The 17,569-nt window shown below is 38.6% G+C and overlaps 2 protein-coding genes across 6 annotated transcripts in view; one reads left to right on the top strand and one right to left on the bottom strand.

The window, feature by feature from the left end:
* Window positions 1-7,060, bottom strand: part of setd1ba (SET domain containing 1B, histone lysine methyltransferase a) — a 23,509-nt gene extending 16,449 nt beyond the window's left edge. The window contains exons 1-6 of one of the 4 annotated variants that reach the window (XM_014130662.2): window positions 6,886-7,060; window positions 6,364-6,468; window positions 3,987-4,141; window positions 3,598-3,696; window positions 2,899-3,169; window positions 62-171 (exon numbers count right to left, since the gene is read on the bottom strand). In XM_014130662.2, coding sequence (XP_013986137.2) covers window positions 62-171; window positions 2,899-3,169; window positions 3,598-3,696; window positions 3,987-4,127 — 621 coding nt within the window. In that variant the 5' untranslated portion in view covers window positions 4,128-4,141; window positions 6,364-6,468; window positions 6,886-7,060. Of the gene's footprint in view, window positions 1-61; window positions 172-2,898; window positions 3,170-3,501; window positions 3,514-3,597; window positions 3,697-3,986; window positions 4,142-4,330; window positions 6,319-6,363; window positions 6,469-6,885 lie in introns of those variants that run through there. The other 3 variants (XM_014130654.2, XM_014130675.2, XM_014130668.2) reach the window with 3 other exon arrangements.
* rhof (ras homolog family member F) lies at window positions 6,623-15,134 on the top strand. 2 transcript variants are annotated; one of them, XM_014130695.2, is made up of 5 exons: window positions 6,623-6,724; window positions 11,729-11,816; window positions 13,359-13,468; window positions 14,178-14,312; window positions 14,528-15,134. In XM_014130695.2, the coding sequence occupies exons 1-5, from the start codon at window positions 6,623-6,625 to the stop codon at window positions 14,690-14,692; spliced, it is 600 nt and encodes a 199-aa protein (XP_013986170.1). In that variant the 3' UTR covers window positions 14,693-15,134. The 2 variants fall into 2 exon arrangements, with proteins under 2 accessions (XP_013986170.1, XP_013986162.1); XM_014130687.2 differs by lacking the exon at window positions 6,623-6,724 and adding an exon at window positions 10,543-11,030.
* The last annotated feature ends 2,435 nt before the right edge of the window (window positions 15,135-17,569 follow it).

Consider the following 17,569-nt stretch of genomic DNA (forward strand, 5'->3'; position numbering starts at 1 on the left):
CACATTTTCTCAAATACAACATAAGTGCTGCTAAACATCAACACAAAAATGGTGGTCTTACCAGAAGAGCCTCTGCCAGGCTACGAGGGGACACTTCTCCTCCCACCGGAAGTGTCCGAGGGGTGAAGGTGCCATTCAGAAGTAGCTGGAAGTATCGAAGGCGATTCTCTCCTGAATGGATAAGGTTAAGATATGGTACAATAAAAGTTTGGTGGCACCTTACTGAAATAGAAAATTATATTTCTCAGTTACCCTTTAGTTGACGCCTTAGGTGAGTAAAAAGAACATCATGCACAGCAATAAATACAAAATAATGTGATATATAGTGCCTTTACACCCCTCGACTTTTTCCACATTTTGTTGTGTTACAGCCTGAATTTAAAATGGTTTCAATTGAGTTGTCACTGGCCTACCTAAAATCCCCATAATGTTATAGTGGAATTATGTTGTTTGAAATTTTTCAAAAAATAAATAAAATATGAAAAGCTGAAATGTCTTGAGTCAATAAGTATTCAACCCCTTTGTTATGGCAATCATACAATTCCGGAGTAGAAAACGTGCTTAACAATTAAAATTATAAGTTGCATGGACTCTATGTGCAATGATAGTGTTTAACATGATTTTTGAATGACTACTTCAAGCTCTGTACTCCACACATACAGATAATTGTAAGGTCCCTCAGTCGAGCAGTGAATTTCAAACACAGATGCAACCACACAGACCAGGGAGGTTTTCCAATGCCTCTCAAAGAAGGGCACCTATTGGTAGATGGGTACAAATAAAAAAAATAGACATTGAATATCCCTTTGAGCATGATGAATTGAATTATTACACTTTGGATGGTTTATCAATACACCCAGTCACTACAAGAAAACAAGTGTCCTTCCTAACTCAGTTGCCGGAGTGGAAGGAAACCCTCAGGGATTTCACAATGAGGCCAATGGTAACTTTAAAACAGTTAGAGTTTAATGGTTGTGATAGGAGAAAACTGAGGATGGATCAACAACATTGTAGTGACTTCACAATAATAACCTAATTGACAGAGTGAAAAGAAGGAAGCCTGTACAGAATACAAATATTCCAAAACATGCATCCTGTTTGCAACAGCACTAAAGAAATACTGCAACAAATGTGGCAAAGCAATACACTTTTTGTCCTGAGTACAAAATTATGTTTGGGGCAAATCCAATACAACACAATACTGTGTACCATTCTCCATATGTTCAAGCAAATTGGTGGCTGCATCATGTTATGGGTATGCTTGTAATATTTAATGACGGGGGACTTTTTCAGGATAAAAAAATAAACTGAATGGCGCTAAGCACAGGCAAAATCCTAATGGCAAAACCTGGTTCAGTTTGCTTTCCACCACACACTGGGAGAAGAATTCACCTTTCAGCAGGACAATAACCTAAAGGCAAAATCTATACTGGAGTTGCTTACCAAGAACACAGTGAATGTTCATGAGTGTCCGAATAACAGCTGACTTAAATCTACTTGAAAATACATGGCAGGACCTGAAAATGGTTGTCTAGCAATGATCAACAACCAATATGACAGAGCTTGAACATTTTTGAAAATAATAAAATGGACAAATGTTGCACAATCCAGGTGTGGAAAGCTCTTAGAGACTTACCCAGAAAGACACACAGCTGTAATCGCTACCAAAGGTGCTTCTACTTCTCCTGACTCAGGTGTATGAATGCTTATGTAAATGAGATAGATTTGCAAACATTTCTAAAAACATGTTTTCACTTTGCCATTATGGGGTATTGTGTGTAGATGGATGAGAATTATATATTTTTTTCATCCAACATGAATTCAGGCTGAAACACAACCAAATGTGGAATAACTCAAGGGGTATGAATACTTTCTGAAGACACTATTATACAATTTATTTTATAAAACTTGAAAACAGAAAATTATGGTTTGGAGGAGTTTCTGCATGATTTATAACAAGGAAAATTTTCTTGTGACATTTCATGGAAGTTTTAAATCACCAGCTACACATGGAGTTCATTAGCCTAATTGAAAAATCAATTTCCGGGATATATGCCTACTACTGCTGGCAGGTGAAAATATAATAAATTGACAGTACTCAGTAGGCCTAAGATTTTCTGCTTGATCTCCAGCCTATCTATATAGGCTACTGAATAGGCTACCGGTAGGCGTATAAACCAAATGCATAACTGAGCACCTTCTGCTGACATGAGAGGAACCACTGTCTCTTTAAGAGAATACAACTGTTGCAGGTTCTTGATGTGTCAATTTTAAATAAGATACATGATATTCCATTTTGAAATATGCACAAGTCCTTCATTACCGATATTAATGGCTACAGCCAAAGATATTAAGATTGTAAAATGCAGCTAGCATGAACAGGTAAAATATTGTTTAATTATAGGCTGAAATTAAGCAACTATATTTTGGCTGTAGTTTAACATATTTCAAGCCTAACTGTTTGATTATAGCCCGTCCCTGTGCACAGAAAGAAGAAATAAACAACTACAAGTATAACTAATTAAATGATTACTGAAATAAGCAGATATAAATCAAATAAACAAGTCAAAACCAATATAGGCCTAAACAGTGTTTCATTTGTATTTGTATTCTAGTCAAAATAATACCGTTCTGCAGTTTGTACACCGTTTTGATGCTCGTGGGCTGAATCCCATGTAAATCGTACTGACATTGAGATGCAATTACTCTGATAACCAAGCAACCAGAGGTAAATGTATACACGTGACTAAATGTTCTCCTCCAAAAGTTAAATTAGTGACACCTTATAAATAAAGGATCAAGTTACCACATATGCGTAAATGTAGTTTCTACAACTGAGAATTATTTGCACATCATTTATAAATACTCATATATTTAGCCCATGCAAAGATTGCTTACCTTTAGGATCCAGCTCCACGTGGATGATGTTGCCCATGACAGACGTGTTCTGTAGAGTCTGGACAGCATCCTTGGCTGCTTTTACAGTTCCAAAAATAACTTTAGCTATTCCTAAATGCTTTTTGTTCTTCGGATTGTATAGAATTTCCACCTCTTCTATGTCTCCAAATTTCTTGCACATGTCAGTCAAAAAACCTTCTCTGATGTTATCATTCAACCTTGCAAATGTCACCTCCTTGGGTGGAACACGGCCGATGTAACATTCGTCAATCTGGAGAAATAAAATAGTTGCATTAAATTATCCAATGTTACATTTATTTATGCTACAGCATATTTATCCATTAGCCATTGAAACCAGAGTTACAGGCTTCAATGTTACAAACAAAAATAAAATGCATGTATACCTGATTAAATGTCATCATTTTAGGACAGCTGCTGTTCACATTTTGAAAAACCAAATAACCACAATAGAATGGTGTTGACATAGGCTACATCATGCAAAATGTGTATTCTATAAAGGGACAGTAGCATGTGCTGCCTGCCTGGAGCCCTAAATAAAAAACATGACACAATCAACATCAGCGAGGGGGTGTGTCTGCATACCTAAAACTTCGGAACTTTAGAAGGCTGTAACAGCCCGAAAATGTCTAAATCATTGCATATTCGGTTAAGATCTCAGTGGTAAACTCATTAGCCTACCTTAAACTTCGGAACCGGCAGATCGATCTCCTTGTACTTTGTCCAGAGACGACCGATTCTCGGGTCTCGGACGATATCAACGGGTGGCATCCCAGGGTTCTGTAGAATGAATGATAAAATGTAGCCTAACCATTCAAAGTTCTGACAAGCAGGAATATTATAACAGGTCGATTGCCGACCAATCAAGTTGATTAGAGTTTCTTTTTTTACATAAACCCTTGACTGCGTTTGTAGCGACGGGATAGTGACACTTTTGATGCACTGTGTCAGGTGCAGAAAGTAACGTGTCCTGCCCACTAACAACGTACATTGTGTCAATCTTTGAGGCAAACACTCTGCAACAATGTAGTGAAGGGGTTTCTCTTTTCTAATACGGATGTAACACTTACGGGCATGTTAAAAGTCGTTCCATCGTAACGATACAGTTTGTGCGATCCCTTTTTCAACGCTGGGTCAATAATCAACTTGAAACTTCTCCAATGGTGACTTCGTTTCTCTCCCGAACTGCAAACGGGATGGTGGTTGTCCATGCCGTTCGCCAAACCTGTGTAGAAATTTCAAGAAGATGAGAGCAACAGACTCACGCACGAACACTCGTTACATTGTAGCGATAGGCTACAGTAGTAGATGCTTGAATTGCAAATACTGAGGAAGAAAATGGGGGTCAGAAGAGTATCCCAGTAACCGAAACAGACATTACAGAGGAAAGAAAAAAAAAAAAGAGCAGGCTTACTTGAACTCTGCTTTCTGCCATGGTCTTCGTTTAGCCTGTTTCTTTCCCCTGGCTTGGACATGATTTATCCGATCGAACGATATTTTAATAATCAAACGGCGAGATCGTTTACCTCCCACTGATTACACTACATGATTTAAAGGATACTGTCTCCTTTTTGCGAGCCAACACATATTGTGCCTCCAGTCTGGGGTTTCGGTCTCTCCCACAATACACCACTATTGAGCTTCCCTTCCCTCATACCATTCGCACTTTCGATTCGAGGTTCTTTACGTATGTGTATATTTTGGAATATTATTGGACACTTTTAAACACAAAGTCACATTAATAAATCAAGATATGTATTGCATTTTAATGTAAATATTTAAAGTAATTGTATAGTAGCTATAGCTCGCACATTGGGCATGTAATAAGTGTTGAATCTACCGCCTACATTTACTCAAACGGCAAACAAGATGGACTTAGAAGGTAGACGCAAGTTCTGTCTAAGCACAGATCTAGGGTCAGTATTACGTTTTAATTCCTGATTGAAAAGGTTAGCCAAAGGAATTTTAAAGCCTGACCCTAGAGCTGTGCTAATGGTGTATCTCAGGAAAACGGTTGGGTCTGTTTACAATATATTACGTAAATAAAACATTACTCAAAAACAGTTTGCGACTGCAGACTAGGACTACATTATAACCTATGCACTTATAGTCTGTAATACCCTTATAATATCCAAAAGCCACATATGGGGAGATTGAAAACGAACCATTTATCTTAGCCGACACGTTTTGCATTATTAATCTGATCGATTGTCTTTTTGAGCTTTTGTGTTAAGTATGCTAAGGAGATGTACCATCCATTGCATGATATGATATTTTGCAGTGCTTGGGCAATTGGCTGGTTAACAGTAGCAGTTCCACTGGCCAATCAGAGCGAAGCTCCATTTTAGCTTCTGCTATTAGAGGCACGGCTGAGGAATCCTTTAACAGTGAGCAGAGAGGGGGCTGAGCGCGCGCTCAGCAGCCATTTTCCTGAAATGGGACTCAATGGCAAATATGGGTTTCCTTTGTTCCAAAAGGGATCTTATACTTGATTTCCTCATCTCTTTATGGACTATGATAAATTACAATGATTCCTCATTGACAGGATTGAGAAGAAGGAAGATAAAATACTGGATGTTATCCCTTTGACATTTTTAACCTTTTTTTCCTCCTCTGCTTGGAATCCATCTTTGTCCTAACTAGGTCATGGCACACCCATAAAAGTATTTGATTCTAAAGTAAAAAATAGTGAATAAACAGCTTGTAGTTGCTATGAAGAGAAAGTATAATGACATTGTAATGGCATTTTGCACTGTAAATGGCCATGTATGATAGCATTTGTAAATTACATTATTAACTTTTGTAAATTTTTAAATGTAGGAAATGTGCAGTTACTGTTATTAAAATATCAGAATTATGTTTATTCATTGACTTCTATCATACATTATCATTTATGAGTAATGGTGTCAGTAGAATTGCCACCTCTCTTCAATACATTAATTTGCATGCTGTTTTAACTGTATCCATCAGAGGCTAAGTATATTTGCTGCTCTAATGTCAGCACAAAACAGGCCAGAGAGCAAATGGCCTTTCTCAAAAATGCTGAATCTGGAAATTGGCTGTTTGTTCTCAACTAACCCCCTTTTTCTACATTAAAGAGTGGGTGCTTCTCTTTCACATGGTAGGCTACAGCATCTAGTTACACAACAGATACCTTTAATGCCCTGAAAATCAGTAAGTATTCTTCCTTCAAATGATGGCTCATGCACTAAATGTGTCAAATGATAAAGGTTCATAGTAAGGAGAAGCCTATAGGCCTACCATTTTTGGGGCATTAGACAGAACGAATGTGAGGGTAACATTTACCTGACCTTGCTTCAAGGGCATATTTTTATTTCTGTAGAATTCCAGACACAATCCTACTTATTAGTATCTCCAAAGGCTAACCACATAGATACTGAATCCAACAGGAAGCAGATGAAAAATGAAACTAATGAAAATATTTACCTTAACATTGTGATGAAATACATTTATCAGGCCTAAATGGAACGTTTTCATTCCCATCTTCGGATCCTCTAATATTGGATTAAGGGAGGGGTGGGGTTGCAACACCTAAAAAGGAAGAAAACAATTAGCCCAAAACTATTTCACTTGAAGCTTTTGACTTAGTCTTTACTGCTATTTGACCAACGAATAACAAATGCTGAAAATCTTCCATCAGCATCAGTGAGAGCAATATGCAAACCAACTCCCCTCTCTCTTCCTGATGACAGAATTGCAGTCAAATCCCTCACCCTCGAATTTGAAGATGTTAAAAGTGAAGCTACACGACATAACATACTGCCATGGAAAGCTTGTAATTTTAAAGGTAATGGATTTTGAGCTGTCTCAAAGCATAGACTATAGTTCTAAACAACAATAATGGGAAAGTTGATTGTTTTAAGAAGCAGGTTCACCAAGGATGTATTTATCCAAGTTTATCTTAACAAGTATTATATTGTTGGAATTAAATACTAATCATACACTTACAGTTAATTAAACATGTAATCCAATAGAAAGATGTCTTATTGGGAGCACTGAAATGCTTTAAGGGGTCATTAATCTTGTAGACATCTCATTGCTCCCACTTGTCCAAAAACGACCTTTTTATATGTACTGTTGTTTAATGGCTTCTCTGCTGTTCTGTTCTCAATTTCAAAATGGCTTCTTCATAGACAAACGAGATCACTATGTGCTGGTTATGTTGCTGCGCCATTGCTGGGCGAAATAGTCAGTCGCAAAAAATAACTGAGTCTCCCATACAGGTCTCTGTTTGCCCACTGGAAATGTAGCATTTCAATGGTGCGCAAGAAATATGACTTCAACGGGTGTGTGTGTGTAAAAGAGTGTAGGCTACAGCAGAATTCAAACGACAGAGCGGAGAAACATGGCACATTCAGTCTAGTTGCTGGTAGATCTAAACCGGTTTTGGCGAACGACAGTAATCTGAGAATCTGGCCGGTTGCCACGCGTCTGAGAGAACTGCACCCACACAGCCATATAAGGTCAGAAGAAACGATTTCGAACATAGTGCTGTATTTCGTTCAGGATACTCAAAAGGGATTTCAGACTTCTTCGTGCTCTCTATTTCCCCTTCAAGATAATTGTTCGATGTTGTATTTCGAGGTGTTGATCAGCTACTCAGAAGATGTTACATGTCAGACAAGCAAGATGTAATCCATCCTATAGGTGAAGCAGAACAATGGGACCAAAACAGTGTGTGTGGTGAGGTTGTTTTCCCTGAGTAAGGGTCTCCAGGTGTGCTCGTCTGGCTACAGTTGCTATGCGTACAGTAGTCTATGCCATGCATAATGCTGATCAATCTTAGTCTCTTGATCAACACAGCGGTTGAATAACCTCACTGTCAAAAACAGAGAACAGTCTACATGTCGGAATTGTTTTAGTCAACTTTAGAGGAGCTGGGTTTTCCAGGAAGGGTTCAATATGCATTGCACAATTGCTGCGTAATTGGCCAAGGGTAAAAGGATCGTCGAACCATAAGGTCACGAGGCTAAACTAGCCTAAACCAGCCATCCAACGACGTGTTGTTTACACCCTCTGAAAACAACATTGATGCGTTGGGCATACCAGCAATTGATGGGCCTTTCTTGTAGAGAATATAACATATAGAATATAACCATGCAGACCATTCGTTCCTCAGTGTTCAAATTATTGCAGGACGTGTTTTTACTATTATAGAAGCAACTAGAGTGGAAAGTTAAAAAAAAAGAGTTACGCAAATGTCTATGACCGGCAGACCTCTATTAAAAATCCGACTGAATCATAGTGAAGTTTTTTTGTATGGCAAAGCCGGCCAGCTGTTTTTGTGCAATGTTAGCATTACGCAAGCATTGAAGGAACATAAACGCACACCCAGGGGGAAAAGGGAATGGGCCTCTTGTGCAGAAGACCAACGACTGCTCGCAGTACAGTAGGCTACACTATTTCTCTTTGCACATTCGTAAATACAGAGCCTAATACTCGGACCGTTGCACGTCAAGCTGTTCTATGCAGGCAAGATGGGTATCTATTTAGGCCTTTATGTCAATCTGTTAATAGTTAAAATGATAGCATAAGTCAATTCATGTTGATATATTTTGGGGATAATACTGCTTTCGATAGTTGTATAAAAAATGTTTTGGAATGTATTTGGAGAACTAGACACAGGTTACTGCACCATTGTTTTGAATTTCATTTAGAATAATACATTGAAAATGTATTCAACCAGCATTCATCGCCTGGAGCCTATAGACAAACTAAAATAGACTTCAAAATAAATAGACCCATGGTAATTTAGATAATTTGCCAATTGACTAAACACTGTTAAAAGTTACAAAATGTATATTTACCGTTATAAACGTTTAACATAGACTATACATTCTACATGTCTATTTTTCGAATCACATTTTGACCGTTCTAATCTGGATTGCAGTCCCACAGAAATATAATATATTAGGGAGGGCTTTACTATGATCAAATTGGGCTACTCCCGTTGATTTCTGTTGCGTGCACGATGGCATTTTAGCTCATAAATTGTGTTAATTCAGTAGGCCTATGTCACAGGAAAATAAAGATACAATTGTAAGATTTAAACAAAAATGTTGCTTACATTTATTCGCCTACAACACAATCTAAATCAAAATGAATCCCATGGATAATTTTGATTTGGATAGTGTTGGAGGCGAATACATTATGTGGAGGCCGTCAAGATTTCCTCGAGTTTGGCCTCGACTGCAGCGTCACCATTTGCACACAGTACGAAATGGACAGAAGAGAGAGAGCGGCCATTTTAGTACCGCTAGTCAAAACTATATTTTACTCCAATTTAATGCGAATATTGAATGTTTATGAATGTATTTAAACCAAGGGCCTACATTATTCATATGCGTTCACTCTCTTTTCTGAATAGTCTTTTCCCTGCTCCATAACCGCTTGAGAGCATAGGAGTGTTATAGGCCTAGTCCTTCAAAAGGGCAGCTGCCTGTCTTCTCCAAAGGGCTGAATAAATATAAGAGAAATTGATTAACTGTTATTGGTGCAATAATAACAGAATATAGCCAACGTTATTATTCATATAACATATCACTTCACATAAATCCCATAATTTAGATTAGAAATGCATGACAAAATCCACTGATACAAATGTAGATATTGTGTGTATATTGAAGTTGACTTTATTTTTCTTTGGGTCTATTTATTTTGCCACAAACTGTATGATATCTAAACCAAATAGATGTCTAATATACTTTTTCTCTCCTTATTGTTTTTCACACGCATACTGCCTGTCAGAAGCCAAAATGAAATATCCCTTTTGGTGGCATTCCTGTAGGTGGCAATGAAGCACTAGGTTGAAAAGAGTTACATAAAAGTACGCATTTAAACATAAAAAAAAATGTTTAACAGTTTACCCAATGGTCTTTCAAATGTACTTTCTTTTTATAAAATGTTAATCAAAATATCATGTTACTTTTGTAAGAAGCTGTTTTAAAAAATATATTTGCTTGCCTAATGGTCTTTCATGCTTGCTCTTACTTTTGAAATGTTCATCAAAATATCATTTTGAATTGCAAATAAATATAAATCAATAAGATGGCTGTCTTGTTGTCTTTGCGTTTTTGAAATTGTTGGTGGTTTAAAATTACTGACAACTGTCAAAATGAAGAAGACATCTCAGAGATGATTTCTAAAAGCAAATTGCATCTTTACGCTAAGAAAAAAGTATCTTGAGTACTAAACTGCCAACTTACATTTATTGTGGTTTAGTGGTCACATTTTCAGTATAATTTCAGAGGCCCAGTGAAGGCACACAGGGTGACATAGAATAGCCTTTTCATCCATAGTGGTTATATCCCTAACTCTAAGTAAAATAAGAGAGCTCTAGAATTCAAGGTGGCACAGATCCATCAAAGGCCTGTGTGATCCCTGACCCCATCTAACCCCACTCTTCATCAGAGTCCTTGCAATAATAGCCCTCTATATCACAGAGCACCAATACTTCTCAGATACCACTGATCATTATTGATTTCTTCTCTGAGAGGGAGGAGGAGGGCACAGAGGAGAGTGAACTATTCAGAACTTTGCAGAAGCACACTCAATACACCTTTTCAAATAGAGACAGTGCCTCTGTGTGAGCCTCAGCCCCACCTAGTGATGTTATGGGATAGGCCAGATGACTACAGAGTGGGAAGGTGAGAGAGCACTGCTGTTGACTATTGTGTGACAGGTCTTACCACAGAGACTCTTCCGGTGAACAAATTGATGCGGGTGAGAAGTGTTTGGACAGGAACAAGAAGTGGTGAGCAGAGGGAAAGACCTGGTTAAGATGAGCCTGAACTTTGTTTCTGCCTTTTTCACTCACTTATTCTTCTCACTTAGCCAAGCTGAGTTTCTTTAAATTAACTTATCGTGCAACACTGACATGTGTTTGGACTCTGTTTGGAGGAACTGACGTTACCCTGACTTCTGTCTGACGGCGACCTGTTGGACCGTACAGAAGAGATATGACACAGAATGGTACTATGACAAGCAATGGCACCGCTAAGAAGGGAGAAGAACTCAAAATTGTTATTGTGGGTGATGGGGGTTGTGGGAAAACATCCCTTCTAATGGTCTATGCCAAAGGAGACTTTCCAGAGGTAAGGACAGCAAGGCGTCTCTTTAAATATAAGAGTATAAGAAGGTAAATGTGTTTTGAATTTTATTGTTTAGATTAAGATAATCACCCTTTAAAAAATATATTCAATTATGCAGTCCTGATTCATTTGTGCCCTATTGAGGGTGTCATCACCAAGCCATGCTCGGGTTGGCTGTGAAACTAAAATGTTATGAGTAGTCTAATGATCGTAGTCTTCTCTATCATGAAATTTATATAAAAGTATATTGTTTATATATTTCATCTTACTAAAATGTCTTAATATAAATAAAACAGTTATTCTATTGACATCTCCATTTAATTTTGGTCAGCAGATTTGTTTAGTTCATTATACAAGTTCAGACTGAAATGCGTGTAATGCCAAAGTTCCAGCATAAACATGAACCTTTCAAATAATTAATTAAGGCAAATATATTCCTTTTTCACCACATTGACACTCCCAAACAAAATCATGGTATTTGAGAACAGAGAAATAACACTATTCTAAATATAGGCTTCCATCTCCAAAAATAATGTTGTAACATAATTAGGGTTTTGTCCGAGACAGATTTTGAATACATGTAGTGTTCTATGGCACTGTATCCAGTTTTGGTTCTATTATGTCTCAATTATGTGCTTTAATATTATCCCAATGATTGAAATACGGAATTTCTTTCTCCCTTTGTCATTTCTGTTTAACAGAAGTATGCTCCGTCTGTGTTTGAGAAATATGTCACCACAGTCAAGTTTGGAGGGAAAGAGATTCGACTAAACCTCTATGACACAGCTGGTAAGTATTATTAAGTATCTATAGATCTAACAGAGGGTTAAGTTAAGTTCTGCACATGGGCAGATATGCAGTGTGTGGGGTGTGAATGTGGAGTCACCTTGCCTGTCATGCTCAAGCAGAGGTATTCTGATAGCAGATCTTTGATCAGCTAGGTGGAAAATAAAGCTAGAGAAGGATAGAATTGTGTCTGACATCAATGCATTCAAAACAGTGGGTTCAAAACAGAGATTCTGGAAGGGTTTCAATTAGAAACTAATATAGCCATCCGTTTTAAAAAGATACTCTTGTTTTATGGAGAATAAGCAGTAAAAACTAACATTGGACTAGGATGAGCACTGAACATGTCTTATGACTTTTATCTGACTGGCTCCTTTTTCCCGAACAAGGTGTTGTGTTGAAATGTCATAGTGGATTTTTGTAGAATACTGTCTGACTTTGTAGTTAATAAAACATTTTTGGTAAACTATGAGTATGACACGACATCTCACTGAGCATTACACCTTGCCCTCCTGCAGCACTGATAAGCAGCAGTTTTGTAGAAAGCTGTTGTGACAGGATGTGGCCTAGGCTCATCTATAGACAGAAATGCTGTTTCTATCTGTGTTTGTCATCTGACTGGTCTTTGAAACTTTTAACTAGACATTGTCAACGAAACCTCAGATTATCAGATGAAATGGCTAGATATTGAATTGAAAATCTTTGTTTTATTGTTACTTGCAAGTAGCTTCAAAATAATACCTTACTCTGTTGAAAAGTTTTTTTATTTGATTAGGATCATGTCAAACTTGATTTCTAGTCTTTCAGCTCCTTGTTATGGATTTTGGGGTTTTAATCCAGACTTGTAGGATACTTGGCTTCCTGAGAAATTAGTTTCAGAAATGACTTTATACGTGTTCTCTATCAATACTGGATATTCCACTCCCCTCTAGATATATACATGACACGTATTGACTAATAATTGGCAGAATGATCTACACTTTACATTTTAGTCATTTAGCAGACGCTCTTATCCAGAGCGACTTACAGTAGTGAATGCATACATTTCATACAATTTCATACACTTTTTCTGTGCTGGCCCCCCGTGGGAATCGAACCCACAACCCTGGTGTTGCAAACACCATGCTCTACCAACTGAGCTACAGGGAAGGCTACTTAGGTTGTTCCTGGAACATAGTATCACGTCCAAGCACAGTGTTCACAGTGTTCACTGTGAGTCATCAGCTTACCCTAACTGCTGCACCAGCCACTTTATTTTACAGGAAATGGAAGTTGAAGTCAGGATGTGGTTTTATAACTCACCCCCAGCATGGTTCTGTATCAACTTGTTCCATACTAGAGTTTTTTTGTTGTTGATAAAAGTGGAACATTTTTAATTTGACATACTTTTAACATCGTTATTTTATGAATGTGCCATTTTTTTTTTCATTCTTGGACTGCAAGGATAAACCCAATGGATCAGATCCTTGTTTACTATTGTCTCTATTTTCTTGAAAAAATGTAATCAAACACTTAACATTGTGTATTTCTGTGTACCTTTTTCAGGCCAAGATGACTACGATCGTTTGAGGCCACTCTCCTATCAGAATGCCAACCTGGTGTTAGTCTGTTATGACGTAACCAACCCCACCAGTTTTGAAAATGTCTTAATCAAAGTAAGCTCACTGACCATGATTCATCAACGATATTACATTATGCAGTGACAGCCAATGACATTCATATTCTGCCCAACAACATCCAACGCTAAAGCAGCTAACCACAGAGTGAATTTGACAGGCTGGTGTGTTTTGCTAGGACCCCAGTACAGTGCATAATGAAACTAACATTAACTGAGTGTGGTTTGTACAACAAACCCAACATTAGTCACTACAGAGAGGTGGAAAAGGATTGTGTGAGTTCACCTCTTATCAGTGGTTAGACGTCATGTCTAGGTAGGAATTTAGTTTGATGAATGACTGTAAATGATTGACTTTGATATTGTGGTGTACTTTCTTTTGACTCCCCTCGCTACATGTGAATCAACCACAGCACAAACTGGGACTGTGCTGGAAGCCTCCCTCAATGAGCAGGGAAATGTCAATACAGAGCCATGAATGCAAAGTGTGATAAAGACATGGGGAATGCAGTCAGAGTGAGACATTGCAAGCATAAAACACTACAGCAAGGGAGGGAGGAAGTAAACACAAAAGAAAACACACCTATTTGTAGAACCGATACCTGGGTGTGTGATGCAATGGACGTAGAGCCAAACCAAACAACCTGTCTATGAAGTGTTTTTTGCAATCCCAATGTGATATTTTGACCACCTTCCTACCTTGACCTCTGACCCCTACATTCACTTTTGTGATCTGCTGACTCACAAAGTGGTACCCGGAAGTGAACCACTTCTGTCGCGATGTTCCTGTCATTCTGATTGGCTGTAAGACTGACCTGAGAAAGGATAAGGAACGTACCAGGAGGCTCAAAGCCATGGACCAGGCTCCCATTACTTACATACAGGTGAGGATCAACCTGTCCTCCTGATGACAGATTTATCCATATAACTTGCAGTGTGCAGCTTTGACTTTAACCATTTAATTTGAATTATGGATCATGGCCTTCAATTGCTTCTCAAATGTTTGATCCTAGTCCACCTGATTTGCCCTGTGTGTCAGTCTCCAATTCTGATCCAGTACTCCCGTCTTCCAATTAGTACTCTTTGTTTGGTTCCACAGGGTGAGGACACCAGGCGGCACATGAGTGCTGAGCTTTATCTGGAGTGTTCAGCCAAATATCGTGAAAACGTGGAGGACATTTTCAGAGAGGCCACTAAAAAAGCCCTGGCATCCAGCCGCAGAGCAAAACACCGTACGAGGAAGAGGCATTGTGTCGTCCTGTGACCTCTTAGTGAAAGGACAGAGGCTTGAAGTCAATTGACACAACAGGACACCCTGTCCCCTGGTCTTACATGTAAAATCTACACCATCTGCTGCTTGTCTATTATAAACAACTGCTTGCCACATCCTGGGTCATCCTAATTCAATTTCATCAAGTGCCTGTCTAGAGACACCATCCCCAGCCAACTCATGCCCTTGGGATCTGGACAATGATATTCAACACTGAACTAATGTCTGCTTGGGTCGAGATGGTAATCCTGCTAGTTCTGTGGGCGCAAGGTCTATCCTGGGATTCCAGAGTGGTTTTGTCTCCACGTTAGGCCAAAGTATAAGTGGGAATATGATAGAAGTAGATCGAGATTGTGTATCATAGAATTTTAAATATCCTTTTTATCAGTTACTGAATTGATATTTTTACTTTTATAAATAATTTGTTGTACCCATTGCTGGTCTTCTGTGATTTATTCGTTTATTTTTAACCAGTTAAATGTAATATCAAAATGTAGATTTCTGCCTAAATAGACATACCAAAGTAATTATTTATCATGAGAGGGCCATAAACAATACCAAATAATGCTTATACTGCCAGAAAGATTAAAATCTCACCATTTGGGTAAAAATATTTAGAAATTGCTGAGTTGTAATCACTTTTAAGGACACAAGCTCATGTACACAGTACAAATATGATACAAATATGACAAATCATATATGATTTTTCCCCTATTCAACAAAAGTGGGTGAATAGGGCTGGAAATGGTTGAAATGCTCAAATTATAAACGACTTACTATAATATTTCACCTTCTAAATAGAAAATAAATATGATCATACAGTTGAAGTCAGAAGTTTACATACACCTTAGCCAAATACATTTAAACTCAGTTTTTCACTATTCCTGACATTTAATCCTAGTAAAAATTACCTGTCTTAGGTCAGTTAGGATCACCACTTTATTTTAAGAATGTGAAATGTCAGAATAATAGTTCAGAGAATGATTTATTTCAGCTTTTATTTCTTTCATCACATTCCCAGTGGGTCAGAAGTTTACATACACTCAATTAGTATTTGGTAGCATTGCCTTTAAATTGTTTGACTTTGGTATTTTGTACAGATGAACGTGGTACCTTGAGGCGTTTGGGAATTGAACCAGACTTGTGGAGGTCTACAATTTTTTTTCTTAGGTCTTGGCTGATTTCTTTTGATTTTCCCATGATGTCAAGCAAAGAGGCACTGAGTTTGAAGGTAGGCCTTAAAATACATCCACAGGTACACCTCCAATTGTTTCAAATGATGTCAATTAGCCTATCAGAAGCTTCTAAAGCCATGACATAATTTTCTGGAATTTCCCAAGCTGTTTAAAGGCACGTGCAACTTAGTGTATGTAAACTTCTGACCCACTGGAATTGTTACAGTGAATTATAAGTGAAATAATCTGTCTGTAAACAATTTTTGGAAAAATTACTTGTGTCATGCACAAAGTAGATGTCCTAATCGACTTGCCAAAACTATAGTTTCTTAACAAGAAATTTGTGGAGTGGTTAAAAAACAAGTTTTAGTGACTCCAACCTAAGTGTATGTAAACTTCTGACTTCAACTGTACTTAGCGGCAGTACAAAATTGGTACCATTTCTGCCCAGAGACGCCATTCAAATGCCTGCTAACTCGTTACAACTTCAGCTTTAAGCACAAAGTGATTTAGTCCCCCTGTGAACAAGAAAAAGTGCTCTTGTTTGAATTCTACGAAGTGATTGGGTTTTTTCATGTTGATCTCTAAATCCATCTGAGAACATCACAGCAAGATGACACTGCTTTTGCTGCAGTTGCTTTCCCGTTTCATATGCCATATTGTAAGCTGAGCTGCGAGGTTCACAGCCAGAGGAAATCGATCCCTTGTCTGGATAGGCCAGAAAATGTGACGTGTTGCTCTCTATGCAAATGAGGTGTCAGATTTTGTAACCGATGTGAAATGGCTAGTTAGTTAGCGGTGGTGCGCGCTAATAGCGTTTCAATCGGTGATGTCACTCGCTCTGAGACTTGAAGTAGGGTTGCCCCTTGCGTTGCAAGGGCCGTGGCTCTTGTGGCGCGATGGGTAACGATGCTTCGGTGGGTGTCAGTTGTTGATGTGTGCAAGGGTCCCTGGTTCGAGCCCGGGTTGGGGCGAAGAGAGGGACGGAACCTACACTGTTACATTGGTGCCGTGACCCGGATCATTGGTTGCTGCGGAAAAGGAGGAGGTCAAAGGGGGGGTGAGTGTAACCGATGTGAAATGGCTAGTTAGTTAGCGGTGGTGCGCGCTAATAGCGTTTCAATCGGTGACATCACTCGCTCTGAGACTTGAAGTAGGGTTGCCCCTTGCGTTGCAAGGGCCGCGGCTTTTGTGGCGCGATGGGTAACGATGCTTCGTGGGGTGTCAGTTGTTGATGTGTGGGGCGAAGAGAGGGACGGAACCTACACTGTTACAATTACACCTACTGCATCTCAGCCATAGAATTTGAATTTAATTTAATAGGATCTCTATGATCTCATCATTGGCTTACATGAACGCTTCAATTCTGCCTGTACATGTTGCGCGGTTCACAGAGCGCCCATACACACAAATGTCAGTCGGAACCGGTCCAAGAACTGCTCATAGTCCCCTAAATAGGGGACTTAACATTCAAGCTTGTCTCACCATCCATCATTGAGAGGTTGAATGTCAATTTCTTTAGCAGTTCAATTCCTAGGAAGAGCTTTGTTCCACTGATCACTTTATCACCTGGCAAGATTTGTTTCATGAAGTCGTCTATAAATATATACCTACTCAAGGAATAGTTTGCCCATTACACAGTGGTGGAAGAAGTACCCAGTTCTCATACTTGAGTAAAAGTAAAAATACCCGAACA

This window comes from Salmo salar, chromosome ssa01 (genome assembly GCF_905237065.1).
Source record: "Salmo salar chromosome ssa01, Ssal_v3.1, whole genome shotgun sequence".
NCBI lineage: Eukaryota > Metazoa > Chordata > Actinopteri > Salmoniformes > Salmonidae > Salmo > Salmo salar.